At 41.9% G+C, this 19,072-nt stretch overlaps 1 protein-coding gene across 1 annotated transcript in view; it reads left to right on the forward strand.

The window, feature by feature from the left end:
- Positions 1 to 19,072, forward strand: part of TTN (titin) — a 235,050-nt gene that overhangs the window by 188,333 nt on the left and 27,645 nt on the right. Inside the window, 5 exon segments of the mRNA XM_064718447.1 lie at positions 156 to 353; positions 432 to 728; positions 849 to 1,436; positions 1,530 to 1,832; positions 1,949 to 19,054. Coding sequence (XP_064574517.1) covers positions 156 to 353; positions 432 to 728; positions 849 to 1,436; positions 1,530 to 1,832; positions 1,949 to 19,054 — 18,492 coding nt within the window.

Below are 19,072 nucleotides of genomic sequence, written 5' to 3' on the forward strand. Positions count from 1 at the left end.
GTGTCCACATCCATTTCTTAACCTGATTTTCAGTGCTCCTCTTGCACAATGCATATGCAACATGCAATATGGGCAGTATGATGTTTCACAGTGCTGTGAGAAATTAGGGTTTCTAGAAAACCCCCCTTATTTTTGTCTCATCATTTATCTTCTAGGCTATCACATTGAAGTTAAAGAAAGAAATAGTCTTCTGTGGAAGAGAGCAAATACAACGCCAATAAGAATGAAAGATTTCAGAGTGACAGGGCTAACTGAAGGTCTGGAGTATGAATTCAGAGTAATGGCAATCAATATGGCTGGAGTAGGTAAACCAAGTCTTCCATCTGAACCAGTTGTGGCACTTGATCCTATTGGTAAGTCATCGGGAGAATAAAAAGGAAAATTCTGAAATTTGAAATAGCTTTTGTTTGACTGCTATTTTTTTCCCCTAGATCCTCCTGGGAAGCCTGAAGTTATCAATGTAACCAGGAGCTCAGTAACACTCATTTGGACAGAACCAAAATATGATGGTGGACATAAATTAACCGGCTATATTGTTGAAAAGCGTGATTTACCCAAAAAGACTTGGATGAAAGCTAATCATGTGAATGTTCCAGACTGTGCATTTACTGTAACTGACCTTACTGAAGGCTGCAAATACGAATTCAGAATTAGAGCAAAGAACACTGCTGGAGCTATCAGTCCTCCATCTGAATCCACTGGAACCATAATATGCAAGGATGAGTATGGTATGTAGATGGCATTGAAAAGGCAGAATTTTACTTGAATGATTATTATAAAATTTCTTTTGTTTCCTGTCCCTGTGTTGTTGTTGTAACAATCAGTATTTTTTGACTTTGTTTTGACAGAGGCACCAAGCATTGTTCTGGATCCTACTTTGAAGGAAGGTTTAACAGTAAAAGCAGGGGAAACCATCACACTGTCTGCTATTAGTATCCGTGGCAAACCACCTCCAACTTCAGCATGGTCTAAAGCTGGAAAAGATTTTAGACCCTCAGAGCTTGTGCACATTGAAACCAAACCAACTTCTTCTACTCTAAGTGTCAAATATGCAGCCAGAAAAGATTCTGGAGAATACACCATCACTGCAACCAATCCTTTCGGCACTAAGCAGGAGACAGTACATGTGAAAGTTTTAGATATTCCAGGACCTCCAGGGCCTATTGAGATCAGCAATGTTTCAGCAGAAAAAGCGACTCTTACATGGACACCTCCTGCAGAAGATGGTGGATCACCAGTAAAATCATATGTTCTTGAAAAGAGAGAAACTAGTCGACTGCTCTGGACATTGGTTGCTGAAAATATTGAGAGCTGTAGGCATGTTGTTAGCAAGCTCATTCAAGGAAATGAATATGTTTTCCGTGTCTCAGCTGTAAATAAGTATGGCAAGGGTGAACCAGTACAATCAGAACCAGTTAAAATGGTGGATAGATTTGGTAAGTAGAACAAGCTAAGGAATTCCAGTGTGGTTTTATTAATTTCTAAAGACTTGGTTTTTTGTTTAACTGTACTTTTTTCTTCCTGAACAGGTCCTCCGGGCCCTCCTGGAAAACCAGAAGTAACAAATGTGACTAAAAATACTGTCACAGTTACCTGGAAAAGGCCAGTTGATGATGGTGGAAGTGAAATCACTGGTTACCATGTGGAACGAAGAGAAAAGAAAGGTTTAAGATGGGTGAGAGCCACAAAGAAACCAGTTTCAGATCTTAGATGCAAAGTAACTGGTCTTCTGGAAGGAAACGAATATGAATTCCGTGTCAGTGCAGAAAATAGAGCTGGAGTCGGACCACCAAGTGACACTTCAAACTCAGTCCTTTGCAAAGATGTTGCATGTCAGTATCATGCTTTTTCTTTTTGGGGCTGGGTGGGATGGTTAGGGAACACATTCAGAGAGCATATAAATGACTTCTGCTGTAATGTAATGTTTTATCTTTTATTTGCTTTTCAGACCCACCAGGTCCACCTGCAAATCCAAGAGTGACTGATACCACAAAGACAAGTGCATCTTTAGCCTGGAACAAGCCTCACTATGATGGTGGTCTTGAAATCACTGGCTATATAGTAGAGCATCAAAAAGAAGGAGAAGATGAATGGGTGAAAGACACAATAGGGACTGCTTTAAGAATCACTCAGTTTGTTGTAGCTCCTCTGCAGACCGGGGCCAAGTATAATTTCAGAATCTCTGCGATGAATGCTGCAGGTGTCGGTGAAGCAGCAATAATTCCAAGTGTGGAAATCGTTGACCGAGAAGAGATTCCTGACTTTGAACTGGATGCTGAGCTAAGAAGAACACTTGTTGTTAGAGCTGGATGCACTATTCGGATTTTTGTACCAATTAAAGGACGTCCAACACCAGAAGTTACATGGACAAAAGATGATGTTTCACTCAAAGGACGTGCCAGTATTGAAAATACCGACTCTTTTACACTCTTGATTGTCACAGAGTGCACCAGATATGATGCAGGAAAATATGTAATGACTCTTGAAAATGCTGCTGGTAAGAAGACTGGCTTTGTAAATGTAAAAGTCTTGGATACACCAGGTCCACCAATAAACCTTAAGCCTAGAGAAATAACTAAAGACAGCATCACCCTCCAATGGGATATGCCTCTGGTAGATGGAGGTTCACGTATAACCAACTACATCGTTGAGAAACGCGAATCAACTCGGAAGGCATATTCAACAGTCACAACCAACTGCCAGAAGTGTTCCTTCAAGGTTCCTAATTTGGCTGAGGGGTGTGAATACTATTTCAGAGTACTAGCTGAAAATGAGTATGGTATTGGTGAGCCAGCTGAAACTACAGAACCAGTAAAAGCTTCTGAGGCCCCATCCCCACCTGAGAGCCTTAATATTATGGATGTAACACGGAATTCAGTTAGCCTAGCTTGGCCAAAACCAGAACACGATGGTGGCAGCAAGATCACTGGGTATGTAATTGAAGCACAGAGAAAAGGAACCAACCAGTGGGCACACATCACCACTGTAAAAACGCTGGATTGTGTAGTAAAGAATCTAACTGAAAATGAAGAGTATACTTTCCAGGTTATGGCAGTTAACAGTGCTGGAAGAAGTGCCCCAAGGGAAAGCAGACCAGTTATTATCAAGGAGCAAACAATGCTACCAGAGTTTGACCTCCGTGCTCTTTACCAGAAAACAGTCATTGCCAAAGCTGGGGACAATATCAAGATTGAAATCCCTGTACTTGGTCGTCCAAGGCCTACTGTGACTTGGAAGAAAGAAGACCAAATACTTAAGCAAACACAAAGGGTAAATTATGAAAATACAGCAACTGCAACCATACTGACCATCAATGAATGTATTCGAAGTGATAGTGGTCAATATCCACTGTCAGCTAAAAATATTGTTGGAGAAGTTAGTGAAGTAATCACAGTTCAGGTTCATGACATACCTGGACCACCTACTGGACCAATCAAATTTGAAGAAATTTCATGTGATTTCCTAACATTCTCATGGGAGCCTCCTTTGAATGATGGTGGTGTACCAATAAGTAACTACGTTGTAGAAATGCGTCAGACCGACAGTACCACATGGACTGAATTGGCAACTACAGTGATACGCACTACATTTAAAGCCATTCGTCTCACTACTGGAGTTGAGTATCAGTTCCGCGTTAAAGCTCAAAACAGATATGGAGTTGGTCCAGCCATTACTTCAGAGTCTGTAGTTGCCAACTACCCATTTAAGGTACCTGGGCCTCCTGGCACTCCTCAGGTGATTGCAGTCACCAAAGAAACCATGACCATTAGCTGGAATGAGCCAGTCAGTGATGGTGGAAGCCCAATACTGGGATATCACATTGAAAGAAAAGAGCGAAACAGCATTGTTTGGCAGACTGTAAGTAAAATGTTGGTGCCAGGAAATATCTTCAAATCATCCGGACTTACCGATGGCATTGCATATGAATTCCGTGTTATAGCAGTAAACCTGGCTGGGAAGAGTAAGCCAAGCAAGCCATCTGAGCCTGTGTTTGCCCTGGACCCAATAGATCCACCTGGTAAGCCGATACCTCTGAACATTACAAGACATGCAGTTACACTGAAGTGGACTAAACCAGAATATAATGGAGGTTTTAAGATAACTGGCTACACTGTTGAAAAAAGAGACCTTCCTAATGGCCGTTGGCTGAAGGCTAATTTCAGCAATATACTGGAGACTGAATTCACTGTAAGTGGTTTAACAGAAGATGCTGCCTATGAATTCCGTGTCATTGCTAGGAATGCTGGTGGAGCTGTTAGTCAGCCCTCAGAGCCATCAGATGCAATCACTTGTAGAGATGACATTGAAGCACCAAGGATAAAGGTGGATGCTAAATACAAGGACACCATAGTGCTGAAAGCAGGTGAAGTTTTTAGACTTGAGGCTGATGTTTCAGGTCGCCCTCCACCAACTATGACATGGACAAAGGGAGAAAAAGAACTTGAGGACACAGCAAAATTAGAAATAAAAATAGCAGATTTCTCTACCACTCTCACCAACAAAGATTCCTCAAGAAGAGATGGTGGTGCTTACACTCTTACTGCAACAAACCCTGGTGGCTTTGCCAAGCATATCTTCAATGTTAAAGTTCTTGATAGACCTGGTCCCCCAGAAGGGCCTTTGACTGTGTCTGAAGTCACTGCAGAAAAATGTGTGCTGTCATGGCTACCCCCGCTGGATGATGGAGGAGCAAAGATTGACCATTATGTGGTTGAAAAACGTGAAACAAGTAGATTGGCGTGGACATCTGTAGGCGCAGAAGTTCCAGTGACTAAACTGAAGGTTACTAAACTGTTGAAGGGCAATGAGTACGTGTTCCGAGTTATGGCTGTTAACAAATACGGAGTTGGTGAGCCTCTGGAATCAGAGCCCATTCTTGCAGTAAATCCATACGTTCCACCTGATCCACCTAAAACACCTGAAGTTACAGCAATTACAAAGGATTCTATGGTTGTCTGTTGGGGCCATCCTGATTCTGATGGTGGGAGCCCAATAACTAACTATATTGTGGAACGTCGAGACAAGACTGGTCTACGGTGGGTGAAATGTAACAAAAGGGTTGTTACTGACTTACGTTTTAAAGTGTCTGGACTGACAGAAGGCCATGAATATGAATACAGAGTCATGGCAGAAAACGCTGCTGGTGTCAGTGAGCCAAGCCCAACCAGTCCATTCTATAAAGCCTGTGATACTGTGTTTAAGCCTGGTCCCCCAGGTAATCCTCGTGTTTTGGATAGCAGCAAGTCTTCTATTACAATAGCATGGAACAAACCAATATATGATGGTGGTTCGGAGATCACAGGTTACATGGTTGAGATTGCTCTACCTGAAGAAGATGAGTGGAAGATTGTAACTCCACCAGTGGGTCTAAAGGCCACTTCTTTTACCATCACTGACTTGAAAGAAAACCAAGAGTATAAAATACGGATATATGCTATGAACTCTGAGGGTCTTGGGGAACCTGCTCTTGTTCCTGGCACTCCAAAAGCTGAAGAAAGAATGCTACCTCCAGAGATTGAACTTGATGCAGAGCTACGTAAAGTTGTAACTATTAGAGCTTGCTGTACTCTGAGACTCTTTGTCCCAATTAAAGGAAGACCAGCACCTGAAGTTAAATGGACAAGAGAACATGGGGAATCTTTGGATAGGGCAAGCATTGAATCAACAAGCTCCTATACTTTACTTATTGTTGAAAATGTAAATAGATTTGATAGTGGAAAATACATACTGACAATTGAAAACAGCTCAGGTAGTAAAACAGCTTTTGTGAATGTCAGAGTTCTTGATACTCCAGGGGCACCTCAAGATTTGAAAATAAAGGAAGTTACAAAATCTTCAGTTACACTCACATGGGAGCCTCCTCTCATAGATGGTGGCTCTAAAATAAAAAATTATATCGTTGAAAAGCGTGAATCAACAAGAAAAGCTTATTCAACTGTTAATGCCAATTGCCACAAGACCAGCTGGAAAGTTGATTCACTGCAAGAAGGCTGCAACTACTACTTCAGAGTCCTTGCTGAAAATGAGTATGGAATAGGCCTTCCAGTTGAAACTTCAGAATCCATAAAAGTGTCAGAAAGACCACTTCCACCAGGGAAAATAACTTTGTTGGATGTGACAAGAAATAGTGTAACCTTATCTTGGGAAAAACCCGAACATGATGGTGGTAGCAGAATTCTGGGCTATATTGTAGAAATGCAAAGCAAAGGCAGTGAAAAGTGGTCAACCTGTGCTACCGTAAAAGTTACTGAAGCAACCATCACAGGACTGATCCAAGGTGAAGAATACACCTTCCGTGTTTCAGCTCAGAATGAGAAAGGTATCAGTGATCCTCGCCAGCTGGGTATACCAGTGGTTGCAAAAGATCTTGTGATCCCCCCAGCTTTCAAACTGCTGTTTACCACTTTCAGTGTTCTAGCAGGAGAGGACTTAAAGGTTGATGTTCCTTTTGTTGGTCGACCCAAACCGGCAGTGTCTTGGCATAAAGACAATGTGGCACTGAAGCAGACTACAAGAGTAAATGCAGAAAGCTCAGAAAACAACACAGTGTTAACAATAAAAGAAGCATGCAGAGAAGATGTGGGATCATATTTAGTTAAACTTACAAACTCTGCTGGTGAAGCAACTGAGACACTCAATATCGTTGTCCTTGACAAACCAGGACCTCCAACTGGACCAGTAAAAGTAGATGAAGTCACAGCAGATAGTATTACCATTTCCTGGGAACCACCCAAGTATGATGGTGGTAGCTCTATCAATAATTACATTGTAGAAAGAAGAGACACTTCCACCACGACTTGGCATATTGTGTCAGCTACTGTTGCTAGAACAACTATAAAAGCATGTCGTTTAAAGACTGGCTGTGAATATCAGTTCAGAATTGCAGCTGAGAACAGATATGGGAAGAGTACATATCTCACCTCAGAGTCAATAGTAGCCCAATACCCATTTAAAGTTCCCGGTCCACCTGGAACTCCTTTTGTAACAAATACCACAAAAGACAGCATGGTGGTACAATGGCACGAACCAGTCAACGATGGCGGTAGCAGGATCATTGGTTATCACTTGGAGCGCAAAGAAAGAAACAGCATTCTGTGGGCTAAACTGAACAAAACACCTCTTCCAGATACCAAATTTAAGACAACTGGCCTTGAGGAAGGTCTTGAATATGAATTCAGAGTCTCTGCAGAAAACATAGTGGGAATTGGAAAGGCAAGTAGAGCATCTGAATGCTATACTGCACGTGACCCATGTGACCCTCCAGGTCGTCCAGAACCTGTAATTGTCACAAGAAGCTCAGTAACACTCCAGTGGAAGAAACCTATATATGATGGTGGAAGTAAAATCACAGGTTATGTTGTTGAGAAGAAGGAATTACCTGATGGCCGTTGGATGAAAGCAAGCTTTACAAATGTCATTGATACTCAGTTTGAGGTAACTGGTCTAGTCGAAAACCAGAGATACGAGTTTCGTGTTATAGCACGAAATGCTGCAGGTGTTTTCAGTGAACCATCTGAGAGCTCAGGGGCAATTACAGCAAGAGATGAGGTAGAACCACCTCAGATAAGTATGGATCCAAAATTCAGAGACACTATTGTAGTGCATGCTGGTGAGTCATTCAAGCTTGATGCTGATGTTCATGGCAAACCAATACCTTCCATTCAGTGGTTAAAAGGTGATCGTGAGCTGACAAGCACTGCTCATATGGAAATAAAAACTACTGATTTTGCAACAAGCCTCAGTGTGAAGGAAGCCACAAGAGTTGACAGTGGGCAGTATGTACTACTGGCAAAGAATGTTGCAGGTGAAAAGAAGGTTCCTGTTAATGTCAAAGTTCTTGATAGACCTGGACCTCCAGAAGGACCTGTTGAGTTTACAGGTGTTACAGCTGAAAAATGCACACTGTCATGGAAACCTCCACTACAAGATGGTGGTAGTGATATTTCACACTACGTTGTAGAAAAAAGAGAAACCAGTCGCTTGGTGTGGACTATTGTTGACTCAAATGTGCAAACCCTGAACTGCAAAGTTACAAAACTTCTAGAAGGAAATGAGTATGTTTTCCGCATCATGGCAGTAAATAAATATGGTGTTGGTGAACCTCTTGAGTCTGACCCAATAGTCGCAAAGAACCCATTTGTTGTGCCACTTCCTCCAAAGGCTCCAGAAGTCACAGCAGTTACCAAGGATTCTATGATAGTTGTATGGGAAAGACCAGCCTCAGATGGTGGCAGTGAAATCCTTGGCTACGTCCTTGAAAAACGAGATAAGGAAGGCATTCGCTGGACAAGATGTAACAAACGCCTGATAAGTGAACTGCGATACAGAGTGACTGGTCTTATAGAAAATCATGATTATGAGTACAGAGTTTCAGCTGAAAATGCTGCTGGTCTAAGTGAACCAAGTCCACCTTCTACTTACTACAAAGCATGTGATCCTATCTACAAGCCAGGTCCACCCAATAATCCTAAAGTTACGGATGTCACAAGATCTTCAGTTTTTCTTTCATGGGGTAAACCTATATATGATGGTGGCTCTGAAATTCAGGGATACATTGTGGAAAAATGTGATGTAAGTGATGGTGAATGGTCAATTTGTACCCCTCCAACTGGAATTAAGAATACTCACATGGAAGTAGAAAAATTAGTGGAAAAACATGAATACAAATTCCGCATATGTGCAGTTAATAAAGCAGGAGTTGGAGAGCATGCAGATGTTCCTGGTTCTGTTATTGTAGAAGAGAAGATGGAGGCACCAGACCTTGACCTTGACATGGAATTAAGGAAGATTGTAAATGTGAGAGCAGGAGGTTCCTTAAGACTGTTTGTTCCCATCAGAGGTCGTCCAACACCTGAAGTAAAATGGGGTAAAGTGGAAGGTGATATCAGAGAAGCAGCGATTATTGATACCACTAGTAGCTTTACTTCCCTTGTCCTAGATAATGTTAACAGATTTGATAGCGGAAAATATACTCTGACCTTGGAAAACAGCAGTGGAACAAAGTCTGCATTTGTCAGTGTAAGAGTACTGGATACCCCAAGTGCACCTGTTAATTTAAAAATCAGAGAGATCACTAAAGACTCTGTTTCACTTTCATGGGAGCCTCCTCTCTTGGATGGTGGAGCAAAAATAAAGAATTTCATTATTGAAAAGCGTGAAGCAACAAGAAAGGCATATGCAGCTGTTGTAACAAACTGCCACAAGACTTCGTGGAAAGTAGATCAACTTCAGGAGGGCTGCTATTACTTCTTCAGAATCTCTGCTGAGAATGAATATGGAATTGGCCTCCCTGCAGAAACCAGTGACCCAATTAAAGTTGCTGAAGTTCCACAGCCTCCTGGGAAAATAACAGTGGAGGATGTCACAAGAAACAGTGTCTCACTAAGCTGGGCAAAACCTGAACATGATGGTGGTAGCAAAATCATACAATATATTGTTGAAATGCAAGCAAAGGGTAGTGAGAAGTGGTCAGAGTGTGCTCGTGTTAAAACACTTGAAGCAGTTGTTACTAATCTAACTCAAGGGGAAGAATATCTTTTCAGAGTAATGGCTGTAAATGAAAAGGGTAAGAGTGATCCTCGAGCACTTGCAGTTCCAATAGTTGCCAAAGACCTGGTGATTGAACCTGATGTAAGACCTGCTTTCCACAGTTACAGTGTTCAGGTGGGACAGGACCTAAAAGTAGAAATACCAATTGCAGGTCGACCTAAGCCAACTGTTACCTGGGTTAAAGATGGCCAGCCATTGAAGCAGACAACAAGAGTCAATGTTAGTGATTCAACTGACCTCACTGTATTGACCCTTAAAGAAACTAGCAAAGAAGACAGTGGCACTTATGAAATCACTGTGGCTAATGTTGTTGGGCAAAAGTCTGCCTCTGTTCAAATTATTACTCTAGACAAACCTGACCCTCCAGTTGGACCTGTGAAGTTTGATGAAATAAGTGCAGAAAGTATTACCCTGTCATGGAATCCCCCAGTGTACACAGGCGGCTGCCAAATCACCAACTATATTGTGCACAAGAGAGATACAACGACCACTGTATGGGACACAGTTTCAGCTACTGTTGCAAGAACTACACTGAAGGTGACTAAACTGAAAACTGGTTCAGAATACCAGTTCAGAATATTTGCTGAGAACAGGTATGGGCAGAGTTTTGCATTGGAATCTGCACCGGTCGTAGCACAGTATCCCTACAAGGAACCAGGACCTCCTGGGACACCATTTGTGACAACAGTTACAAAAGACTCCATGGTTGTACAATGGCACGAACCAGTAAATGATGGTGGCAGTAAAGTGTTGGGTTACCATCTTGAGAGAAAGGAGAAAAACAGCATCCTATGGACTAAAGTAAACAAGACTATCATTCAGGACACAAGTTTTAAGACAAATAACCTTGAAGAAGGAATTGAGTATGAGTTTCGAGTTTCTGCAGAAAACATCGTTGGTGTAGGCAGAACAAGTAAAGTTTCTGAGTGCTATGTAGCTCGAGATCCATGCGATCCTCCAGGTCGCCCAGAAGCTATAATAATAAAAAGAAGCTCTATTACTCTACAGTGGACCAAACCAGAATATGATGGTGGAAGCAAGGTTACTGGTTATATTGTAGAGAAACGTGACTTACCAGATGGTCGCTGGATGAAAGCGAGCTTCACAAATATCATTGAAACTCAGTTCACTGTTACAGGACTTACTGAAGACCAAAGATATGAATTTAGAGTAATTGCAAAGAATGCTGCAGGTGCAATAAGCAAACCTTCTGACAGTACAGGACCAATAACAGCAAGGGATGAAGTTGAACTTCCACGAATTTCAATGGATCCGAAGTACAAAGAAACTATTGTTGTAAATGCTGGTGAGACATTCAGACTTGAGGCTGATGTTCATGGAAAGCCACTACCAACCATTAAGTGGTACAAAGGCGATAAAGAGCTTGAGGACACTGCTAGATATGAAATAAAGAACACCGATTTCAGCGCATTAATAATTGTAAAAGATGCTATTAGAGTTGATGGTGGACAGTACATTCTAGAAGCCTCTAATGTTGCAGGAACAAAGACAGTAACAGTAAACGTAAAAGTTTTGGACAGGCCAGGACCTCCAGAGGGCCCAGTCCAAGTGACAGGAGTTACAGCTGAAAAATGTGCACTGGCATGGGGTCCTCCTCTTCATGATGGTGGCAGTGATATTTCTCATTACATTGTAGAGAAGAGAGAAACTAGTCGCCTGGCATGGACTGTGGTTGCTTCAGAAGTTTTACCTACAATGCTGAAAGTAACAAAACTCTTGGAAGGAAATGAATATGTCTTCCGTATCATGGCAGTTAACAAATATGGGGTTGGTGAGCCATTAGAATCTGTGCCAGTAATGATGAAAAATCCATTTGTGGTTCCTGGACCACCAAAGGCCTTGGAAATTACCAACATCACAAAGGATTCTATGACTGTGTGCTGGACCCGGCCAGATAGTGATGGAGGTAGTGAAATCGTAGGTTACATTGTAGAAAAGCGAGACCGAGCAGGCATCAGATGGATAAAATGCAATAAACGCCGCATTACAGATTTGCGATTAAGAGTTACGGGTTTAACAGAGGATCATGAATATGAATTCAGAGTTTCTGCTGAAAATGCTGCTGGAGTTGGTGAGCCAAGCCAAGTTTCTCCCTACTTCAAAGCTTGTGACCCAATGTTCAAGCCTGGCCCACCTACAAACGCCCATGTTGTGGATACCACCAAAAGTTCAGTTACACTCGGTTGGAGTAAACCTATTTATGATGGTGGTTGTGAAATCCAGGGATACCTTGTAGAAATCTGTAAAGCAGATGAAGATGAATGGTCACTTGTTACTCCACAGATGGGCATACGTGCCACTCGATTTGAGATCAAAAAGCTTACTGAACATCAAGAATACAAACTACGAGTGTGTGCTCTCAACAAAATCGGTGTGGGAGAGCCTGCATCAGTTCCTGGTACTATTAAACCAGAAGACAAACTTGAAGCTCCAGAGCTTGATATTGATTCAGAGCTAAGGAAAGGGATAGTGGTTAGAGCTGGTGGGTCTGCTAGGATTCACATACCATTCAGGGGACGACCAACACCTGACATCACATGGTCCCGAGAAGAAGGTGAATTCTCAGAAAAAGTTCAGATTGATAAAGGCATAAACTACACACAACTTTCAATTGACAACTGTGATAGAAATGATGCTGGAAAGTATATTCTCAAGCTGGAGAACAGCAGTGGTTCTAAATCTGCATTTGTTACAGTGAAAGTCTTGGACACGCCGGGACCCCCACAAAATTTAGTGGTAAAGGATATAAAGAAGGATTCTGCTGTATTATCTTGGGAGCCACCGATTATTGATGGTGGTGCAAAGGTAAAGAACTATGTAATAGACAAGCGTGAGTCAACCAGGAAGGCATTTGCAAATGTAAGTGCTAAATGTGCCAAGACAAGTTTTAAAGTTGAAAATCTTACAGAAGGAGCAATTTATTACTTCAGAGTTATGGCTGAAAATGAATATGGAATTGGTGTTCCAGTTGAAACCAGGGATGCTATCAAAGCCTCAGAGCCACCTCTGCCTCCTGGGAAAGTAACACTCACTGATGTCACTCAGAGAAGTGCATCACTTACGTGGGAAAAACCTGAACATGATGGAGGTAGCAGAATTTTGGGATATCTTGTTGAAATGTTGCCTAAAGGAACAGAAAAATGGAGTGTTGTGAGTGAGACCAAAACATGTAATGCAGAGGTGTCTGGTTTGAGTCCAGGACAGGAATATCAATTCCGTGTGATTGCCTACAATGAAAAAGGCAAAAGTGATCCCAGAGCACTTGGAATTCCTGTGATAGCTAAAGACCTGACTATTGAGCCAAGTTTCAAACTGATGTTTAATACATACAGTGTACAAGCTGGAGAAGATCTGAAGGTAGAAGTACCATTTATAGGTAGACCCAAACCTACTATTACTTGGACAAAAGATGAGCAGCCACTGAAACAGACAACCAGATTAAATATTGAGAATACGACGACATCAACTATTTTACATATTAAAGAAAGCAACAGGGAAGACTTTGGTAAATATACAGTAACAGCAACAAATGCAGCAGGTACAGCAACAGAGCACCTGAGCATAATTGTACTAGAAAAGCCTGGCCCACCACGAGGACCTGTCCGCTTTGATGAAATTAGTGCAGACTTTGTTGTTTTATCATGGGAACCACCTGATTATACTGGTGGCTGCCAGATAAGCAACTATATAGTAGAAAAGCGTGACACAAGCACTACCACATGGAACATTGTGTCAGCAACTGTTGCAAGAACAACCATCAAAGCAACAAAGCTTAAAACAGGTACTGAATACCAGTTCAGGATTTCTGCTGAAAATAGATATGGGAAGAGCTCTCCTTTGGCTTCTAAATCAGTTGTTGTGCAATACCCCTACAAGGTGCCTGGACCACCTGGAACCCCATTTGTTACAGCATCCTCCAAGGACCACATGATTGTACAATGGCATGAACCAGTCAATGACGGAGGAAGCAAAATTCTTGGCTACCATCTTGAACGTAAAGATAAGAACAGCATTCTTTGGACAAAGCAGAACAAGTCACTTATTGTGGACACCAAATATAAAACAGACGGCCTTGAAGAAGGTCTTGAATATGAGTTCAGAGTTTCTGCTGAAAACATTGTTGGCATTGGCAAAGTCAGCAAAGTATCAGAACTGTATGTTGCCCGAGATCCTTGTGACCCACCTGGCCGCCCAGAGGCCATTGTTGTTACGAGAAGTAATATCACACTGAAGTGGAAAAAGCCAGAATATGATGGTGGCAGCAAAATAACTGGTTATATTGTAGAAAAGAAAGAACTACCAGACGGTCGCTGGATGAAAGCCAGCTTTACAAATGTATTGGAAACAGAATTTACAGTAAGTGGTCTTGTCGAAAACCAACGATATGAATTCCGAGTAATTGCAAGAAATGCAGCAGGTTGCCTGAGTGAACCATCTGAAAGTACAGGGCCTATTACTGCCAGAGATGAAATTGAAGCACCAGGAGCTTCATTGGATCCTAAATACAGAGATGTCATTGTTGTTCATGCTGGAGAAACCTTTGTTCTTGAAGCTGATATCCATGGCAAACCTATTCCTGATATTACATGGTCAAAAGATGGTAAAGACCTTGAAGAAACAACTGCAAGAATGGAAATTAAATCTACCATTGAGAAAACAAGTCTCACTGTAAAAGACTGTATAAGAGTAGATGGAGGTCACTATACTCTTAACCTCAAAAATGTTGGTGGCACCAAATCTATACCAATCACTGTGAAAGTGCTTGACAGACCAGGACCTCCAGAAGGACCTTTGAACGTTACAGGTGTCACTGCAGAAAAATGCTACTTGTCATGGTCTCCACCTTCACATGACGGTGGTTCTAGTATCTCACATTATATCATTGAGAAGAGAGAGACAAGTAGGCTTTCATGGACACAAGTAGCAACAGATGTGCAGGCTCTAAATCACAAAGTAACCAAACTCCTTCCTGGCAATGAATACATTTTCCGTGTAATGGCAGTGAATAAATATGGAGTTGGAGAGCCCTTGGAATCTGAACCAGTTGTGGCTCGTAATCCATACAAGCCCCCTGGTCCTCCTTCAACACCTGAAGTTTCAGCAATCACAAAAGATTCTATGGTGGTAACATGGGGTCGCCCAGAAGACAATGGAGGAGCTGAAATTGAAGGTTACATACTTGAAAAACGAGACAAGGATGGTATCCGGTGGACCAAATGCAATAAGAAAAGGCTGACAGACTTGCGATTCAGAGTAACAGGTTTAACTGATGGGCATTTCTATGAGTTTAGAGTGTCTGCTGAAAATGCTGCAGGGGTAGGGGAACCCAGTGAGCCATCCATTTTCTATCGTGCTTGTGATGTATTATATCCACCAGGTCCACCTACCAATCCAAAGGTTACAGATACTTCCAGGTCATCAGTTTCCCTGGCCTGGAGTAAGCCCATTTATGATGGTGGCGCTCCTGTTAAAGGATATGTAGTGGAAGTAAAAGAAGCTGCTGCTGATGAATGGACTACCTGCACCCCACCAACAGGCCTACAAGCAAAACAGTTCACTGTGACAAAACTGAAGGAGAACCAGGAGTATAACTTCCGCATCTGTGCCATCAACTCAGAAGGAGTTGGAGAACCTGCGACTATACCTGGTGCAGTCTTAGCAGAGGACAAGACTGAGCCTCCTGAAATTGAACTTGATGCGGATCTCAGAAAAGTAGTCACTGTGCGTGCTAGTGGTACTTTACGCCTGTTTGTCACCATCAAAGGAAGACCAGAACCTGAAGTTAAATGGGAGAAAGCAGAAGGAACAATTAGTGAGCGAGCTCAGATTGAAGTCACCAGTTCCTACACAATGCTGGTCATTGACAATGTCAATAGATTTGATAGTGGTAGATATAATCTTACATTAGAGAACAACAGTGGCAAAAAATCCGCTTTTGTTAATGTCAGAGTGCTTGATACACCTAGTGCACCTCTAAACCTGACAATCAGAGAAGTGAAAAAAGATTTTGTAACTTTAGCCTGGGAAGCACCACTTATTGACGGTGGAGCTAAAATTACCAACTACGTAGTTGAAAAGCGAGAATCTACAAGGAAGGCATATGCCACAGTTACAAGCAACTGTACTAAGAATTCCTTCAAGATTACTCAGCTACAAGAAGGATGTAGTTATTATTTCCGTGTTCTGGCTGTAAATGAATATGGGGCTGGTTTACCAGCAGAAATTGCTGATCCAGTTAAGGTGTCTGAACCACCTTCTCCACCTTCAAAGGTCGTTCTTGTTGACGTGACTCGCAATTCTGCATCAATTAAATGGGAAAAGCCAGAGAGTGATGGTGGTAGCAAAATTACTGGTTATATAGTAGAAATGCAGACTAAAGGAAGTGTAAAATGGAGTGCATGTACCCAGGTGAAAACACTGGAAGCAACAGTAACAGGCTTAAGTATGGGAGAAGAGTACAGCTTCAGGGTGATTGCTGTTAATGAAAAAGGAAAAAGTGATCCAAGAGAACTTGGTGTCCCAGTCATTGCAAAAGATATTGAAATCCAGCCATCTGTTGAGCTTCTTTTTAACACATTCACGGTAAAAGCTGGAGATGATCTTAAGATTGACATTCCATTCAGAGGGCGACCTCTTCCTACTGTTAGCTGGAAGAAAGATGGGAATCCCTTAAAACAGACAACCAGGGTAAATGTTCAAACATCAAAGTCTTTAACTTCACTGTCCATCAAGGAAGCTACAAATGAAGATCTGGGACAGTATGAATTACATCTTTCAAATACTGCTGGAGCAACAACAGTTTCTCTAACTGTAGTTGTTCTTGACAGACCAGGGCCACCAACTGACGTTAAAATTGATGAAGTTAGTGCTGATAGTGTAACTCTGTCTTGGAAACCTCCAGCATATGATGGCGGATGTCACATTAGCAATTACATTGTGGAGAAGAGAGATACTACCACAACAACATGGGAGGTCGTATCTGCAGCAGTTGCAAGAACATCAATTAAAGTATCTCGGCTTGTCACTGGATCTGAATATCAGTTCCGTGTTTGTGCAGAAAACCGCTATGGGAAGAGCACTTATACCAATTCTCCTTCTGTTGTGGCAGAGTATCCATTTAAGCCTCCAGGTCCTCCAGGAACGCCTCGTGTGGCACATGCAACCAAATCTTTCATGATTGTAACTTGGCAGGTACCAGTTAATGATGGAGGCAGCGTAGTACTAGGATACCATTTGGAGCATAAAGAAAGAAGCAGCATTCTTTGGACAAAAGTCAACAAGAGCCTCATAACTGATACACAAATGAAAGTTACAGGTCTTGATGAAGGACTCATGTATGAATATCGTGTGTATGCAGAAAACATTGCTGGAATAGGCAAATGCAGCAAAGCATGTGAACCAGTTGCTGCAAGAGATCCATGTGATCCTCCTGGTCAACCAGAAGTTACTAATATTACAAGAACATCTGTCTCATTGAAGTGGACTAAACCAGAATACGATGGTGGAGCTAAAGTAACAGGATATATTATTGAACGCCGAGAACTACCAGATGGTCGTTGGCTAAAATGTAATTTTACTAATGTGCAAGAAACATACTTTGATGTAGGTGGACTTACAGAAGACCAGCGTTACGAATTCCATGTGATTGCAAAGAATGCTGCTGGACTCTTCAGTCAGCCATCTGAATCAACTGGACCTGTGACCGTAAAAGATGATGTAGAGGCTCCAAGAATTATGATGGATGCTAAATTCAGAGATGTTGTAGTTGTGAAAGCTGGAGAAGTGTTTAAAGTCAATGCTGATGTTGCAGGACGGCCAATACCAGTGATTTCATGGACAAAAGATGGCAAGGAGCTCGAAGGGAAAGCTAGAGTTGAAATAGTGTCAACAGATTTCACTACTGCAATAACCATTAAGGACTGTATCCGAGGGGATTCAGGACAGTATGTACTAACATTACAGAATGTTGCAGGAACAAAATCTTTGGCAATTAATTGCAAAGTACTTGATAGACCTGGCCCACCTGCAGGTCCATTAGAAATAAATGGCCTTACTGCTGAAAAGTGCCATTTGTCATGGGGACCCCCTCAAGAAAATGGTGGTGCAGATATTGATCATTATATTGTGGAAAAACGTGAGACCAGCAGAATTGCATGGACACTTTGTGAAGGAGAGCTTAAAACAACATCTTGTAAAGTGACAAAATTACTGAAAGGTAATGAATATATTTTCAGAGTCATGGGAGTTAACAAGTATGGCGTTGGTGAGCCTCTAGAAAGTGTTGCTGTCAAAGCCCTAGACCCATTTACAGTTCCAAGCCCACCTACATCTTTAGAGATCACCAGTGTGAGCAAAGATTCAATAACTCTGTGCTGGGCAAGACCTGAGTCTGATGGAGGCAGTGAGATCTCAGGCTATGTAATTGAAAGGCGTGAGAAAACCAGCCTAAGATGGATTCGTGTAAACAAAAAGCCAGTTTATGATTTAAGAGTGAAATCATCGGGTCTCCGTGAGGGATGTGAATATGAATTCCGGGTTTATGCAGAAAATGCTGCTGGCCTCAGTCTCCCAAGTGAAACCACGCCATTGATTAAGGCAGAAGATCCAATCTTCTTGCCATCGCCCCCATCTAAACCTAAGATTATGGATTCTACAAGGTCAAATATCACAATTGGTTGGACAAAGCCACTGTTTGATGGAGGTGCTCCAGTAACAGGATACACTGTTGAATACAAGAAAACTGATGAAACTGACTGGACAACAGCTATTCAGAATTTAAGAGGCACAGAATATACCATAAGTGGATTAACGTCAGGCTCTGAGTATGTTTTTAGAGTGAAATCCATTAACAAAATGGGTGTCAGTGAACCAAGTGATGTCTCAGAACCTCAGGTGGCTAAAGAAAGAGAGGAAGAACCTGCCTTTGAAATTGACAGTGAAATGCGGAAGACTTTAATTGTAAAGGCTGGTGGATCGTTCACAATGACTGTTCCTTTCAGAGGCAAACCAGTCCCAAATGTAACATGGAACAAGCCAGACACTGATCTCCGTACACGTGCAAGCATTGACACTTCAAGTAATTGTACATCTCTTACTATTGAAAAAGCAACAAGAAATGATTCTGGAAAATATACATTAACGTTGCAAAACATCCTGAACACTACCGCCTTGACTTTAATGGTCAAAGTTCTTGATACACCTGGCCCACCATCTAATATTGCAACAAAAGACATAACTAAAGAATCTGCTGTGTTATCTTGGGATGTTCCTGAAAATGATGGTGGAGCACCTGTAAAGAACTATGTAATTGAAAAACGAGAAGCTAGCAAAAAGGCGTGGGTCACCGTGACAAACAACTGTCATCGCCTGTCCTACAAAGTGACTGGTTTGCAAGAAGGTGGCATTTACTACTTCCGTGTCTCCGGAGAAAATGAATATGGTGTTGGAGTGCCTTCTGAGACCAAAGAGGGAACAAAAATAACAGGTATGGTTTACTATGAAA

This window comes from Zonotrichia leucophrys, chromosome 7, assembly GCF_028769735.1.
Source record: "Zonotrichia leucophrys gambelii isolate GWCS_2022_RI chromosome 7, RI_Zleu_2.0, whole genome shotgun sequence".
In the NCBI taxonomy this organism is placed as follows: Eukaryota; Metazoa; Chordata; class Aves; order Passeriformes; family Passerellidae; genus Zonotrichia; species Zonotrichia leucophrys.